The 15,054-nt window shown below is 47.4% G+C and overlaps 7 protein-coding genes across 7 annotated transcripts in view; 3 read left to right on the top strand and 4 right to left on the bottom strand.

Annotated features, from left to right (window-relative positions):
- Positions 1 to 349, bottom strand: part of PPTG_03182 (hypothetical protein) — a gene marked incomplete at its 5' end in the record, with an annotated part of 4,149 nt that extends 3,800 nt beyond the window's left edge. The window contains one exon of the mRNA XM_008895859.1: positions 83 to 349. Coding sequence (XP_008894107.1) covers positions 83 to 349 — 267 coding nt within the window. The remainder of the gene's footprint in view (positions 1 to 82) is intronic.
- A 3,975-nt stretch (positions 350 to 4,324) lies between these two features.
- Positions 4,325 to 4,794, bottom strand: PPTG_21227 (hypothetical protein; the record flags this gene model as incomplete). Its single annotated transcript, XM_008896480.1, has 2 exons — positions 4,325 to 4,376; positions 4,601 to 4,794. The coding sequence occupies 2 exons, from the start codon at positions 4,792 to 4,794 to the stop codon at positions 4,325 to 4,327; spliced, it is 246 nt and encodes an 81-aa protein (XP_008894728.1).
- Positions 4,795 to 5,564: 770 nt separating this feature from the next.
- PPTG_21226 (hypothetical protein) lies at positions 5,565 to 5,834 on the bottom strand (the record flags this gene model as incomplete). Its single annotated transcript, XM_008896479.1, has 1 exon — positions 5,565 to 5,834. One exon carries the CDS (start codon positions 5,832 to 5,834, stop codon positions 5,565 to 5,567), a length of 270 nt encoding a protein of 89 aa, XP_008894727.1.
- A 557-nt stretch (positions 5,835 to 6,391) lies between these two features.
- On the top strand, positions 6,392 to 7,335 carry PPTG_21225 (hypothetical protein; the record flags this gene model as incomplete). Its single annotated transcript, XM_008896478.1, has 3 exons — positions 6,392 to 6,429; positions 6,560 to 6,615; positions 7,304 to 7,335. The coding sequence occupies 3 exons, from the start codon at positions 6,392 to 6,394 to the stop codon at positions 7,333 to 7,335; spliced, it is 126 nt and encodes a 41-aa protein (XP_008894726.1).
- A 700-nt stretch (positions 7,336 to 8,035) lies between these two features.
- PPTG_21224 (hypothetical protein) lies at positions 8,036 to 8,224 on the top strand (the record flags this gene model as incomplete). Its single annotated transcript, XM_008896477.1, has 1 exon — positions 8,036 to 8,224. One exon carries the CDS (start codon positions 8,036 to 8,038, stop codon positions 8,222 to 8,224), a length of 189 nt encoding a protein of 62 aa, XP_008894725.1.
- A 655-nt stretch (positions 8,225 to 8,879) lies between these two features.
- Positions 8,880 to 9,640, bottom strand: PPTG_21223 (hypothetical protein; the record flags this gene model as incomplete). The annotated part of the gene is made up of 3 exons (XM_008896476.1): positions 8,880 to 9,038; positions 9,126 to 9,253; positions 9,562 to 9,640. 3 exons carry the CDS (start codon positions 9,638 to 9,640, stop codon positions 8,880 to 8,882), a joined length of 366 nt encoding a protein of 121 aa, XP_008894724.1.
- Positions 9,641 to 14,614: 4,974 nt separating this feature from the next.
- PPTG_03181 (hypothetical protein) lies at positions 14,615 to 14,992 on the top strand (the record flags this gene model as incomplete). Its single annotated transcript, XM_008895858.1, has 1 exon — positions 14,615 to 14,992. The coding sequence occupies one exon, from the start codon at positions 14,615 to 14,617 to the stop codon at positions 14,990 to 14,992; it is 378 nt and encodes a 125-aa protein (XP_008894106.1).
- Positions 14,993 to 15,054: the final 62 nt, after the last annotated feature.

Genomic DNA, 15,054 nt, shown 5'->3' with positions numbered 1-15,054 from the left:
CGGAGCCCGGTTGACCCAGCAAGAGTGTGATGGTGCCTGGTTTGAAGACACCACTGACATTCTTGAGGATTTGCTTGCGCACCGAGCGTTTCTTGGGCCCAGCGAAGGCCTTTTTCACGGTGTTGGGCAGCGTCGGTAGCTCCTGTTTGGAGCCATCGTCCTCGACGACAACGATGTCGGCTGTGACTGACAAGTTGTTGAATCGAATGTCCATACGGGGCATCGAACGGCCCGTGGCTGTCTCGATGTTGGACAGCATGAGGTCGTGCAGAGCCTCGGGTCCTTTGGCCATAAGGCCTGTACCCGAGTCAGACGTGATGTTTTTCGCCTCTGATGTCGTGACTCCCATTGCGGTTGAGCTATGAGAGGTGAGAGGCAAATTGAGGAATGACGGAGTCGGTATGCATTGATGTCATGACGTTGTGGGGTCGTGAGAACAGCGGTAATGATTATCGCTGAAATGCGCATGTGCACTTGCCACAATCGGAATGGAGGCTGCTGATTGGATGAAGGGTGATTGTGCACGTTTGGGGGAGAAGAAAGATTACTTTCTTGGTTGTAGGTCCCATTGTAACAGGTGGATACTCAACAATCCCAGTCCACCTCGAATAACTCGCAATCTCGTCAGTTGTTACAACTGATACAACTGAGTTGTATGAGATGAAATGGATTGTATTATGTCTCTTGTGAGGGTCTGCATGTGGCTGCAATCTCAATCTCAACGAAAGATGAAGAGAGTTGGTAAAATGCAGATGATGATGCATTGGTTTAACGCTCTTTATTGTGCGAATCCTGCCGGAAGCGTCACGCAAGCGTCATCTGCCAGCATGTGAATGAGCTTCTCGTGGAAACAACAACACGCCAATAAAGACTCGTTCTGACCATTGTCAGGTGACGCTTATACGCATTCAATAACGAGTGCACATGCAGTACAAGAATATAGATATATTAATAGCTGAATACTTAAGAAGCGGTCTGTTTCTTAACCTACAGTTCTGTAAAATGTTATTAACGAAAGCAGTCTATTCCGCACATTTCACCGGCTAAAGCCCATACATACGCACTGTAAATGGAATATCGGAGCGGCCGACACCGTTAACAGCCGTTCTTAACGGGATCGCGACCCGAAATACATGCTGCACCTTGTGGTTGGTCAGTTTGGCTTCATTTATCTCCGACGCTGTAACCCAGAGTAACCCTTGAGATCCGAGTCTCTGGTCGCGACCACAATGGGCTAGTTCACACTATAATACATAAACGGCATAGTGTATACACATCCGTACCGGGATGCTATCCTGGAACTACTCCGAGTCATATAATACAAACTTCAGCACACGCAATGCTTGTAACGCTGCCCAAAACTATACCAGCAGGTAATATATGTTAACCGTCTAGTGCGAAGTTAACGAACTCCCCAATGGCCCACTGACAATGAGGTTGCCGGATGGAAACGCTGTCAGAAAACGCTGTCAGCACATGAAGCTCACGTGGAGACACAAGTAAACGTAGCGGTGGGGATATACAGCGTGTATGCAACATTTTATACCTGCAGTTTAGTTTTTCGGTGCTATTGTGAATTTACCACTTTGATACTATTGAACGACCAACTCACATACAAATTCCCTTTTATTTCGAACCGCCCTATCGTACAGTCCAGATTGAACTTAAGCGGAACATATTCCGAAACAGAGCCAGAAAGCGGAATTGATACACGGGGCCATTTTGATTATTTGGGATGAGGCACCGATGACGCATCGAGCGTGTTTTGAAGCTATTGACCGCACTTTTCGCGACGTCACAAATAATGAAGTCGAGCCGTCTGGGGGGGGGGGGGGGGGGGGGGAAGAACTATGGCCGAGTGGTGACCATCGTCAAATCCTACCGGTCTTAAAAAATGCTACCAGGGGCTGAAACGCTAAAGGTGTGTTTTAAAGCGGCAGCACCTACGCCAGCTGCGTTTGATAGATAATATGCGTGTGTAAACGGCGCTTGATCCAGATGATGCTGCGGATTTGGCCGAATTTTCGGAGTTCTTACTTTAAATTGGAGAGTATCGCCATCCGGTGAATCGCGATATTGACGACAACGACATCTGTATCCGGCAGAGCATGTGCGTTACTCCAGTCTCCGGTGATTCCTTGACTTCTATTCAAGATTCCTCTGATGATGATTCAGAGTACGAAGCCCCGAATTTCAATTTGCTTCCACCATTGGATCCTAAAGGTGAACGCGAATCGGACGAGCCTGAAGATGATCAGCGTACTCGCAGTATCAACGCACTGATCGGTGCGATTTACCCCGGGGTGGGTGATGCTGACTTGCCCAATCAGTACTTTGTGGATCGTGCGATTTTGGCGCCAACCAATGCAAGCGTTCATCGGATCAACGAAATGGTAGCTGAGAGATTATCTGGAGAGACACGAGAATATCTCTCCAACGACAGCCTCGACGGTCCCGGAGATCAGAACCTATTCGAGACTGAGGTTTTGAACTCACTCAATTTCTCAGGAATGCCTCCTCACAAGATGGTTCTCAAAGTTGGCACTCCTATCATTATGATTCGGAATCGAAATAGCGACGAAGGTTGTGCAACGGAACGCGTCTGTGAGTGGTATCCTTGCGAGAGAAATGCATTGATGCGACTATAATGTCTGGCCCTCGATGTGGATAACGCGTGTTTATCCCGCGTATCGTGTTTCTGAGCGATGACGAGGATAAAGAATTTCTGTTTATTCTTCACGCAAGCAGTTCCCAGTAGTACCAGCGGTTGCGATGACGATTAACAAGGCGCAAGGTCAGTCAATTCACCACGTAGGTATTTACCTGGAATCACCTCTGTTCGCACACGGACAGCTATAAGTTGCCCTATCTCGAGTAACATCCAGAAAGACGATCAAGATAGCCATTGATCCGAGAGACTTTGTTGACGGCGCGGCGCACACCAAAAACATTGTGTACAGAGAATTTTTCCAGTAGATAACACTGTAATACACGGGGGATTTAGTAACAAATTATTCATTTTCTGCTAAATGTGATCTAAATGATGATTTTACCAATTTTTTATCGAACTAATACTATGATTTAGCTTAGTCGTATTTATATAAGACCACGCGCTCGCGTAGCAGGCGCCACGAACGCTAATCACTACAGGAAAAATTAAACACATCTTTTGCTATTGTAGAAATCATTATTGCTTAATGCCGCTTCGTTTTTATAAAACGTTTAGAGCAAATTCAAGTAATTTGGCCATATTGTGCATGACGAGCTTGACTGTTATTGAAGACTGCGCCAAAAGCAGCAGTGTGATGTCGATAGGACATAACCTATTCAGTGGAATGATCACAAGAGCTTCATTCGACCAAAGAGTCTGGTTAGCATTAACACTAGTGACAGAATTAGTCTGAGAATCCCCCCGACGATTTGGTTTCATTTCTCGTGCCAATAGATTAAAAAAAAAAAACTAAAGAACCGCGGATGGAAATTTGGAGTAGAACGCACAATACTACCTCCCATGTAAATCGACCATGTTTTAGTGGTGATACGCAAACAAAATATTTTGGAACCCACGCTGCCAGTCGACAAGGTCCTCCCAGATCAGGTGTAATACGGCGATCGAGGGGCAAGGGACCCGATCGCAGGGGAAGGTTGGACATCAACCGTAGGACTCTGGCACGACAGGAAGCAGAATGCTACCGATGGCGGAAGACGGAGAACTGATGTAGGTGGACTGAGATGCAACTTTGACCCGGGAGAGATGTTCACAGACTACAGATGACTAATGGTGGACCTGTGCGGTCGATGGACCACTGGTCACGACCGACCGATCGACAATGAGGAGTCACCGATCAACGATCAAGGCTGAACGACCGGCAGCTGAGAAGACCGAATATGGTCGACAGTGAAGACCTGCAGACCATGGATGGGCACTATCAAGCCACGATCTACGTTCAAGATACGCTATTCATGGAAGGACAGCTGACGACCACCTCTCGGCGATAGTGTGATCAATCTGTAGGACGAACAAGGGAGCCCGATCGAAATCGACAGTCAAGATGGCGATCGACAGTCAAAGTGGCGATAAATGATCAGTCGATCGGTTGATCAGCGGGAAGATTGGAAGAGCTGACAGGTGGTTAGTTCCGAACATAGGTATGCGTAAGACGTAGGTTGGAATGGGAAGTAAGTAGACACATGGTAAATACCTATCAGCGTCCGTTTTGCTTGGAAGTGCATAAGTCTTCTTCATTCACCAGGAAAGAGGAATTACAATATCAAACTGCAATTTCAATATATAATTGTGCATCCATATGCTAAAGATGTTCATTTATGACCGGTGCCACGAGTCGTCCGGTTCGGGGCTGTTATGCGACAATGTCCTATACGACGGCTGGAGCTTAAGGCTTGGTTGTGGTAATTTAGTGGTAACAGGCTAGTTAAATAAGAATATAAACTCAACTTGTTAACTGGGTAAATTCGCGACTGATCCTTTCAAAATAACCTAACTGATTGCTGTACCAGGCTTGTGATCAACCTTGACCTGTAGACTAGAAAGCTCCATCGCCCACCATGCTAGCTTAGAGTTTGTGGACTAAAGACTCACGCCACGACCTTGTGGTCCGCATACAAGTCGAATTCGTGCTTGTCCGAGTAGTAGCGGAACTTCCGCGTAGCCCACACTATACCCCAGCACTTAATTTGGATAGTCGTCTTGCTTCCTGATCCAATTTTTCTGAGACCCGTTATCAACTTGCTTGCAGAGGCGACCACACGATCGCGACCATCCACATCGTGCATTAAACACGGTCCAACGGCATATCTTGACGAGTCGATGTACAACCTGAACCGTTTTTTAGGGTCAGTGTACACCAAGATTGGTGACTTCACTAAAGCACACTCAGCTGACGGAAGGCCACCCCACAGTCCTCATTCTACTTGAACTGTGCATCCTTCTCCTGCTGCCGTTCCAACGGCGCAGATATCAACGCGGAGCCCTGAATATACCGCCGAAAATAGCTAGTTAACCCCCAAAATGACCGTATCTCGTGCAAGTCTTGAGGTTGCCTCACATTCATCACCGCCTTGATTTTTCCAGGGTTTGAAGCCGCTCGGAGTCACTATGTGTCCTAAAACGCAACTTGGCTCCGTACGCAGCGACACTTCTTCATCTAGAGCCTAAATCCACCTCACGAAACCGTGCTAACACCTGGCGAACTCGCATGAGATGCGACGGAAAGTCCTTGCTGAAGATGACACAGTCATCCAAATACACCAGACAAATTCTCCACTTGAGATCCACCAGAACCGTCTCCATCAACCGTTCAAATGCTGGAACCGCATTCCATAGGTCAAACGGCATGGCCAACCGATCGTAAAGACCGTATTTGCAGGTAACCGCAGGATTCGGGATGCTTTCTTCCTGCATCGGGAAATTCTAGTACCCAGAACCAACGTCGATCGTCGAGCCCCCCGGAATCTTTGGTCCCCTCGAGTTTGATCAAGGGACAAGCAGTAGAGACTAGCATTGTAGTGTATGATCTGTATAATATTGACCAGATCTGCCTACGCTAGTGTTTCTTGTTTTGGCCAGCAATACGCGCTCGCGTGTGCGTGTGTGGACTCGTCCGGCGTGCCTTCAAGTCACATGAGTTGACCACTACATCGCCAAGTTGTCGTCGTGAGATCTCTTTGTGTTTTATGATTCCACCTAGTCGCCATGGTGCTGTGTTCTCCAAGCCCCGGGTTTGGCTCTCAACGTCGCAGAAGCCGTATTGTGTGAGCCAGCAGACGTCGCGCTGAACCCTCTGCGCCTTCACAGCTTGTGGAGCTTGGGTCATTATCGCCAGTGCCGCGCTGATGTCGCCACTCCTCGTCCCGGCTTTGATGTCTTTTCTTCGTGGGCTTCAAATCTTCTTTGATTGAGTCTTTGCACTTATGTTGCGTAAACCAACTTAGGGAGGAGGGTGATGTAATGGGCCCGACTCCAATTAAGTAAGTATGTATATATATTTTAGTTATTACTTAAGTAGGCATAGCGGCACACGGCTAGCATGTGCTAATGTGTAACCATCTGATTGGTTGATAGTGTGATGCCAGACACACTTATTGACCAATCAGGTATTAGCCTGCATTTGAGCTGTTCACAAAAGGCCAGTGGTAGCCGCCCTGGTCCCAAATAAGTCAGAGTTAAATTTTTACACAAACCTAAGACTCGGTTTAACTATTGTGAGCTTCCTCTACCCTACAGTGTAAGCTAGAATGGGTAACTCTAGCCTCGTTACATACCCTTTGAGACATATGCTCGCACTCGCAAAGACCCTTGACACCCCGGAAACAAATATTAAATTCAGTCGTTTTTTAGATCTACTGCCTCGATCGATTCGTTAACAGCGGGATGGGGTTCGTCAAGATGCTGTTCCGTTGTTCGGCGCGGTATGTCACACCGAATGTTCAAAGGCGGCGAATTGGTTGGTCAGATGGTGCTAGTCATAAAAGGTATGACAGCACAGAATAGACACTTGTTTTCATTATCGATATAGATCCTAACAGCACTCGGATACAGTGCAGCAGCCGGTAAAGTCTGTCTGCCCATTAAACACGAGTGCAATAAGGACTCGAGTATATAAGGAATAGGATTATATCGAGGACGCAGTCTGAGGAGGGGCTCGCTTCTATTTTATCCTTAGTCTGACCATAAGTCTAGCAAAATTTTACAAAATAGACAACTGTATTGAGAGCTTACTGTAGGGTGCTCACTCACCAAGATGGGCAGTGCTACTGATACCAACATGAGCCGGTTCCAGTTCCACCCAGACAGGGAGGATTTCTGGAGGAAAAGTTCGTGGATCTTCGAAATACAAGAGCGACGCCATCACAATTTCTAAGCTTCAGTCCAGTCGGTCGCGCCAGTGACGCACTACGACGATTTTTTCAAATCCCAGTAGACAGTTTCTCCTCTGGGAGGAGGGTTTACAGTGTATATGGAAAAGAAAGAAGAAAACTCGTTTTCCATCGTTTTTACTTCAAATCGTGAGCTATACGCTGTCGCTTTATATCCAATAAAAACCACGCTAAAACTGTTCATTTGCGGTGCTTCTTGTCTCTATCCGATAACCAGTTGTTAAGATTCAGTCCAGACTTTGTCTTTGACTGAGTAGGTGAAGCGCGAAAAGTATAGACGGAGAAGGTACTGAAGTCAGTTGAGTCAAATCTAAGTGCCCTGAGTACTCAATCTCGATACACAGTCGTGAGGGGTCGTTCATTAACCTCACCATGCTACAATAACTCTGAAATTTAGTATCTGTAGATAGAACGTGGCTAGCCACTGACCGACTTTGAGAGAGATCAAATTTTGGCGCTGAAGGAGTAAAAACGGAAGAACAATAGGCGTGTCAATCGCTCTTGCAAGGCACATTGCTTCTTTAGTATCCCGGAGGGGAGTACGGCTCGAAGAAAGGGTCTGGAAGGTCGAAAAAGATGGCCCCTCTGGCCAAGCATCGACTCCTTTGAGAGGCATCTAAAAGTGGCATAGCGCTTAAGGAATCGCTGCAGTTATCAATCTCGGTCCGTAGGGTACAGGAAGTGCTGCATGACTCCGAGAACATGGCGCATGAGGAGCGAATTGCATGTCTGGTGCTTAACACGAGTACATTAAGAACTGGCTAAAGCGGGCAGTGCAACTCGCAGAGCATGGGCACAACTGTTCTCAGATGAAAAAAAGGTGTAATTTAGATGGACCCGATGAGTGTCAGGGCTATTCAGCGACCACAAGAAGAGAAGCATTTCTATAACCCAGTCGGGATATGCCATCGCAATCACCACCTTAAGTACCTCCTCCAGGCGTCCACAAGCGTGTATGACTGTGAACGGTTTTGACGCGCGGCTATGTCTGGAATGTATCGATATCCCCGTCTATGTGGCCTAAGACTTTGTATTGCAAACGCGCCACCTTTCAACTGTGATCAGTAGAGGCACCTTATCCATAGCGCGACTGCCTGCGACGAAGTCTACCAACGCATTCACTGTTTTTCGAGCTACGATGGAGCAGGGTAGACAAAGGTTGGTATTGGGGGTGGCCAGTAAACACGAGTCGTTCATGGCGACTATGGCTACATCCGTAAGATTATCTTCTAGCGGTCACGCACTGGTAACAGCTAACGTGGTCGGTGACATCGGTGAGGACGCAACGGTTCTAGTTGAAGGGGCTTTGGGCTTACCGCCTGCGTAGAATGTGGCTCGTACGTTGTGTACGGTTGAAGGCCAGTGACGTGAGAAATAATGGAGGCGGAGATCAGTCCGTATCTGGGGCTAATCCGTCCTTCGAGTAGCCCTTGGGCTAGTCAGGTATTGATGATCCGGAAGCCGGACGGCGGGATACGGTTCTGTATCGACTACCGTAAGTTCAATGCGATGTCCGTGAAGACTGTTATCCAATGTCGTTGATCGATGATATCCTCGATGTGCTTTGGGGGGGGGGGTGATAATATTGATGGTGAAGGTCTCCTCGCCGACAATCAATTTCCAATATATATATTGTCCGAGGCCTGCTTTGCTGCGGCTAGCAACAATGCACCAGCTCGCCCTAACAGCACCAGATGCTGAAGGTCCTACACAGAAGCTCATCACTCGCTCACCCGAACGGAGCTTCGCAGAGATTGCTGTTGTGTTATAGTGTTTTGAAGCAAATTGATATAAGAACAACATGCTGCGAGTTGCTTGCTATTAGAATGTCTAACAGCGTGAGTGAAGCTTTGAGCAAAAGGTGCTATATCCATCACGCCACCAATACTGGCGAGCTACGTGTTGATTTCTGGTTGATCGTTGGTTCGTACCATAGGCCCAACGGAACGTAGCGAAGTATCCTAGACGCCGAGATACATTCGTCATGGATAGTCATCGTGACCTGCCCGTGTCTCGGACAAATCGGCCTCACTGACGCCAGCGTTGCTGGTATTTGGTGCAGACAAACTGTGCAAGGGGTTGTCGGAGCAGCTGCAATTCCACACGGTTGAGAGATCGTCGAAGGGAGGCGCCACATTTTCCTGTGACCAAAATGCAGATGAATTAGTTCATTGATCAGCCAATGAATATGTGCTACATCATGCCTGTGGTCCAGCGTCAGCCATCACGTTGGGTTTCCCCGGAATGTGCGATGCTGAGTAGACAAGATTGTACTGGAAGTCGGCAAAAGACAACAGACGATTGTAGAGTTGCGCTGTTGGATGTTTGCTTGCAGGTTGGTTCGCCCATGATACCGCTGTATTATTATCAAGGAGGAATTGTACATGGGTCAGTGCGTATGACCGGGCTTTTTGCAGCACGGTCCACAGTGTAAAACGTCCAGTACGGCACTACGAAGCTAGCGGTCAACTCGCAGGATTCAGCTATTGAGAATAGCGTTTGAAAACGAGGAATTAAGCTAAACCAGTGGAAGTTCACTGCTTTCAACTTTTCCGGGCCCACAAGCAGTGAAAATCAGCTAAGTTCGATTTGCGCTAGACGAACTTATCGAAGGCGGCATTGTTATAATTAGATAATTTTCCTCGCATTCGCTAGCTTGCTCACCGGTTGCAAATGGGTGACACGAGTACACCCGGTCGCCTAAAGTTTGGGAAACTCGGTTCGTGTTGGAGGCTTCTGACATTGACTTCTCTCAAAAAAGTGGTCTTTTGAAGAAAGATGTCCCCGTTGATATGGCGGATTCTAGTTCTCTGAATTATGGCCGAGTGTATAACAAACGCAAGAATATTGCCGACACGATGTTTCCCTCTCAGCAAGCAGCTCAAACAGCGTGGAAGACTTTCGCGAAGAAGCGGAGTTTTCAACTGTACGTCAAGACACAAAGCGTGCAGGCAAACAACAGTGGAAATGCAAAATACATCGGCAAAACACTCAATGGAATGCAGTTTTTTTTACAGTGAAACCAGCGTTGAGGAGTTGTGGTGTCCATTTTTCGTTAATGTGTCCGGGAAGAATGGAAAGTGGAAGGTTACGAAAGCTAACTTTTCCCACAATCATCTCAAACACGTCGGAACAACAAAGACCCCTCCCTGTGAAGGATCGCTACCAGCTCCTCCAAAAGCCTTGCGTAATGCAACCCAGAGAGTCTCAGATATGATTGCTCTAATTGAGACAGATATGCTTTCTTCGCATAATTATTCAGTTTCGACAATGTCAGGAACTGCTGTCAAGAATTTCCTGACCGGCAAGGGATATGATACAAGCCTCACAATCGTATCTGGCATAAAGCGTAAAATTGACGACAAATTGCACGGCAATCTACTGGAAAGCTACCAAAAGCTGCGTGCTTATTTGTCGGTCATGGCAGACAAAAACCCAGGTTCAAATTGGAAATTTGAACAAGCAGATGACGAAACTTTTCTCCGAGCTTGCTTTGTGACCAATGTCGGGGTTGACATTGCAAAAATGGCGAAACCAGTTGTCGGCTTTGATGGAGCACATCTAAAAACTGAGATGAACCAGCGAGGAGTTTTCCTAGTCGCTACCACAAAAGATTAGAACAACCACATAATTCCGTTTGCATTTGCTCTAGTACCAAAGGAAAACTACGACCATTGGCAATGGTTTTTGACGGTGGTGAAGGAATCTCTCGCTGTCGACAGAATTACTATTTTGTCCGATCGTCAGAAAGGATTACTGGAAGCTGTTGAGAAGGTGTTCCCACTATCTGGTCATCGGTTCTGTCTCCGGCACATTATGGACAATATCAGCCGAGCCAAGAACAAATTAACAATTGACGATAGAGCTACTATCTGCAAGCTCGTCCGCAGTGACTGCGACAGTGACTACGAATTGTTTCTCAGCGAGCTTAAACTTAGTAACCCAGGCGCGGCTAAATATTTGCTGAAGAAAGACCGTCACGAGAACCTCATTCTTAACCCGGATAACTGGGTTAAGTACAGGTTTTTGGAGAAGTATAATCTCCCGACATTTAACGAGATTCCATCCAACCTTTCGGAGCAAGCTAATTCGTGGATGGGAAAGGAACTTCGTAGTGCTAAGCCTTTGGACGCATTTCACATGTATTTCCTCAAACTAAGTGGGCTGTTATCAACGAGACGACAAGAGGGCAATAAATACAAGAAGACATTTGGAAAGGCTGCCCTCGTTCCAATTTTACAGAAACAGCAGAAAGATCGCAGCGAAGTTGCTAAGATGTCCCAGTCGACTCCGTGCATGCTAGGGGTTTACTCGGTTCAGAATCTCGGCCCTGTGAAAACACCTGGATATCCATCCATGGAGATCTGTGAATCGTGTTGAAATGACCTGTACGTGCGGCAACTGGCGGGACGAGGAGTTTCCGTGCGTACACGCAATTCACGCAGCTACTAGAGAGGGGCACACGAATTGAGGGAATTTACAATGCTGCAAGGGCGTCGATTAAACATTTTCAAGACACCTACAGCTTTCAATTTGTGCCCTGGCCAACTACCGGAAATCTGACTGTCGATACCTCGGTTGGAGTACCGCCGCTATCGATTGCACCTGAACGAGTTGGGAAAAGGGGCAAGAAACTAGGTCCCTTACCGAAGCGACGCAAAGAGGCCCAAAATACGTTGTGATTAATTCCATGCATGATCGAGAAAGTATAGGTGTTTCCTTGCAATTTACGATAAATTCACAACTTTTACTATAATTAGCTGAATTTGATAGTATACCAAACTCATCTTGAAACAACAAACTGCAAATTCCAAACCGAAACACATGAATGCATCATAATGAAAACGGCTCATCGTATCTCAACTTACTGCATGGGCCTAAAGCAACGGCGCAGATACAATTCATCATCTGTACCCGTGTGTGGTACACGCGTAAATAAGATATTTGCAATAGCAAATTGTGCAAGGAGATACAATCCATTTATAGCATTATAAGACGTTGACGACGTGTTGCAAGTATGCATTGAGTAGCTCGGCGTAAGTAGTAGTACTGCACAACTAGTCTTGCACCGTCGCCAAGATGCCCCCTGAACCCCCGTCAGCGCCATGCAAGAAACTTTAATCGACGGCTAGATGGCTCGTTTAGGCAGCTTCGACTTAGCCACGAGTTATCTGTAAGAGCTAACGAGAACGAAGTGAGGGCCATGAGGGGAGGTCTACTTGAAGAACGAGCACAAGGAGGATTGTTTGGGGGCCAACCAAGCACGCAGAGGCCGAGGTGGCGAGCTGTATGAGGTCGCGTCTGTATGCAAAGCGGTGGGTAAATATGAGAACATACTACTTGGTGCAGTGGGTCGGCTACAGAGAGCTCACATGGGAGCCCTCGCGAAACATCCCGTGGCGCATACGCCTTCCGTTCGAGAGAGAATCGGTCGACTTCGTGTGGATGTATCAATCGACAAGAGGTCGACGATCGCGCCGCCGGAACGAAAACCCCACCAGACGCAGTCAGCGGCTCCAGAACTTAACAATGAGTACCCACCGAACTTAATCTTGCGCCAGACAAGACAAAGCAGTAGAAATAAATAAAAGTCGAAAGCAGTGAACTTTCACTGGTTTAGCTTAATTCCTCTTTAAAAACAGGTTCTAAGGCACAGAAACCGTCTCCAGGCATCCATGTACACATGTACATCAGGTGTTGACATGTCGGCAAAGTGAGTCAACGGAACCTCGTTGAATCGCGCTGGTTGATGGAGTACAGTCCGAAAACAACGGAGATTATCCTTGGTCGATTCAGTGAGTAGTGCTGCACCGTACCGATGCGTCTTATTGGCCACAGGCTAGAGTCTCTGATAAAATGCACGGGCTGGAGGCGCCCAGCTAATAACATGCCGGAGACCTTCAATTACTTGTAATATAGCTTTCTTGGTTACTGATCGTGCTGCAAGTAGCCGATTCACTCGTTTCAGCTCTTTGGCAATTTTGTCATCTGGAATAGAGACACAACTACGTTCGGCATCCCACATTAGCCTGAGCGCCGTGGTCTTGGTGGATTGGGCTTGAGGACCAATTGGCAGATTTCCGTTTATTGAGAGCAGTAGGTCCTAAAATCGCGGTCATTGTGCGTTACAGTGACAGACTAACATCTGCACATGTTGAACCCTGTTCTATTTCGACGCAGGTACGGTCGTCGCCCCAGATGTTCCCTGTGGACTGGTGTTCGGACTTCCGGTTGAATTCGTAAAGTTGGCTATCATCTTCCCTGCGATTGCGTAGTAGGCTGGTGACCCGCACCAGCAGAACCCACACGACAGGTTGATGACTAATATATCGGCGTATAGGAAGCCAAACATGTGTACAGACCCTGTGTGTATCGGTATATGGCTGGGCGCCCCAGCCTCACGCATGCGGCAGGATTCGACTGTTCGAGTCGAAGAATTCGCTTGGCAATGCAGCGCGGTGGATTGTGCGAGATCGAAGGATGTTCACTTCGATGCGTCTGGAGGGTTCGAATAATCGTTGGTGAAACGGATATCGTCGACGGTTGTCGTATTTTTATCGATGGCCGCAAGAGGGATGATAAACACTTCGGTTCACTTGTCGAATAAGTTTGCGGCTACGATAAGATATCGGCCCTCCGGTTGACCTTTAGGAAGATGCCGGCGGATATGGAATCCTTACAAGCCGTGCTACCGTGGTTCTTTGATCGGCTGCTTTGACTTTGAGGTTTCGATGGCAGTCACCGCGGTTTTACCCCAAACCTAACGATGTCGTTCCACACTGCGATTGTCGATGCCATTATCGGGCCTGGTAATTGGTTGATCTCGTAGAGATTCTTGTTTGGTCGTGAATCATTGCTGTTTCACCGCGAAAATGCCGTACTGCGACAGGTACGGAAAATGATCCTTGCCTGAACAGATTCGTCCAGAAGTGAACATGTTTGTAGTCGATGTCCTCCGTTTGACGTTCGTCAGTTCTAGGTACATCGATGCCAAACACATCTGCCTTCGCGTGCCACTGCTCGCGGACGCTTGAACAGTTTTTGCTTCCGGAAGTAGGAGTATTCCTCTCATCGGATACTCCAACAAGTACGCTTGCTACCCCAGCCCCCTATGCCAGAAACGAGCCAGTAATGAAACGTTTGCTTTTGGGTTTACTATTAATTACTGGTATGACCACACACAGTATATCGATATATCAGATTCACAAACCGGTTACCTCGTTCAAGTGAGCCAGTCAAACCGGTTAGATGTCCCAGGCTCGTTCAACCGTCATTCAGCTTTTACAGTTAATCCGAAAATAGCGCGGTTTAAATTAATTATGTTCGAGAACGCATTTGTCGCGCCACATAATGCTGTACCGTAAAAAATTTACTAATTGTATTATCAGAGTTATGCATCATAATTCGCGAATGTCTCTTTTTTTTCGTATTGCTACGTCCAGCGGCAGCTACCACCGTAATCCTATTGACAAACTTTATGCACCAGTATGGAAAAAGCATGTGATTCTACCATCTTGTCATGCACAATTACCTTTCGACCAATAAGTAGCCTTCACCTTCGATTGTGGCAAGTGCATTAGCTCATTTCAACGATAATCATTACTAGTATCGGTGTTTTCACGACTCCACAGCGTCATGACATCCATGCATACCGACACAAACCCGAGTAGAGATATATCGGTCATTCCTCAATTTACCTCTCAGTAGCTCAACCGCAATGGGAGTCACGACATCAGAGGCGAAAAACATCACGTCTGACTCGGGTACAGGCCTTATGGCCAAAGGACCCGAGGCTCTGCACGACCTCATGCTGTCCAACATCGAGACAGCCACGGGCCGTTCGATGCCCCGTATGGACATTCGATTCAACAACTTGTCAGTCACAGCCGACATCGTTGTCGTCGAGGACGATGGCTCCAAACAGGAGCTACCGACGCTGCCCAACACCGTGAAAAAGGCCTTCGCTGGGCCCAAGAAACGCTCGGTGCGCAAGCAAATCCTCAAGAATGTCAGTGGTGTCTTCAAACCAGGCACCATCACACTCTTGCTGGGTCAACCGGGCTCCGCTCGCCACCAGACACACCACGGATCATAGCGTCGCCGACGATCGTGTCTTGGCAATTCTTGAGTCCGAGCTGCTGGATGATGACATCCGGA

This window comes from Phytophthora parasitica (genome assembly GCF_000247585.1).
Source record: "Phytophthora parasitica INRA-310 unplaced genomic scaffold supercont2.4, whole genome shotgun sequence".
NCBI lineage: Eukaryota > Oomycota > Peronosporomycetes > Peronosporales > Peronosporaceae > Phytophthora > Phytophthora nicotianae.
This window is presented reverse-complemented; position numbering and strand designations above follow the sequence as displayed.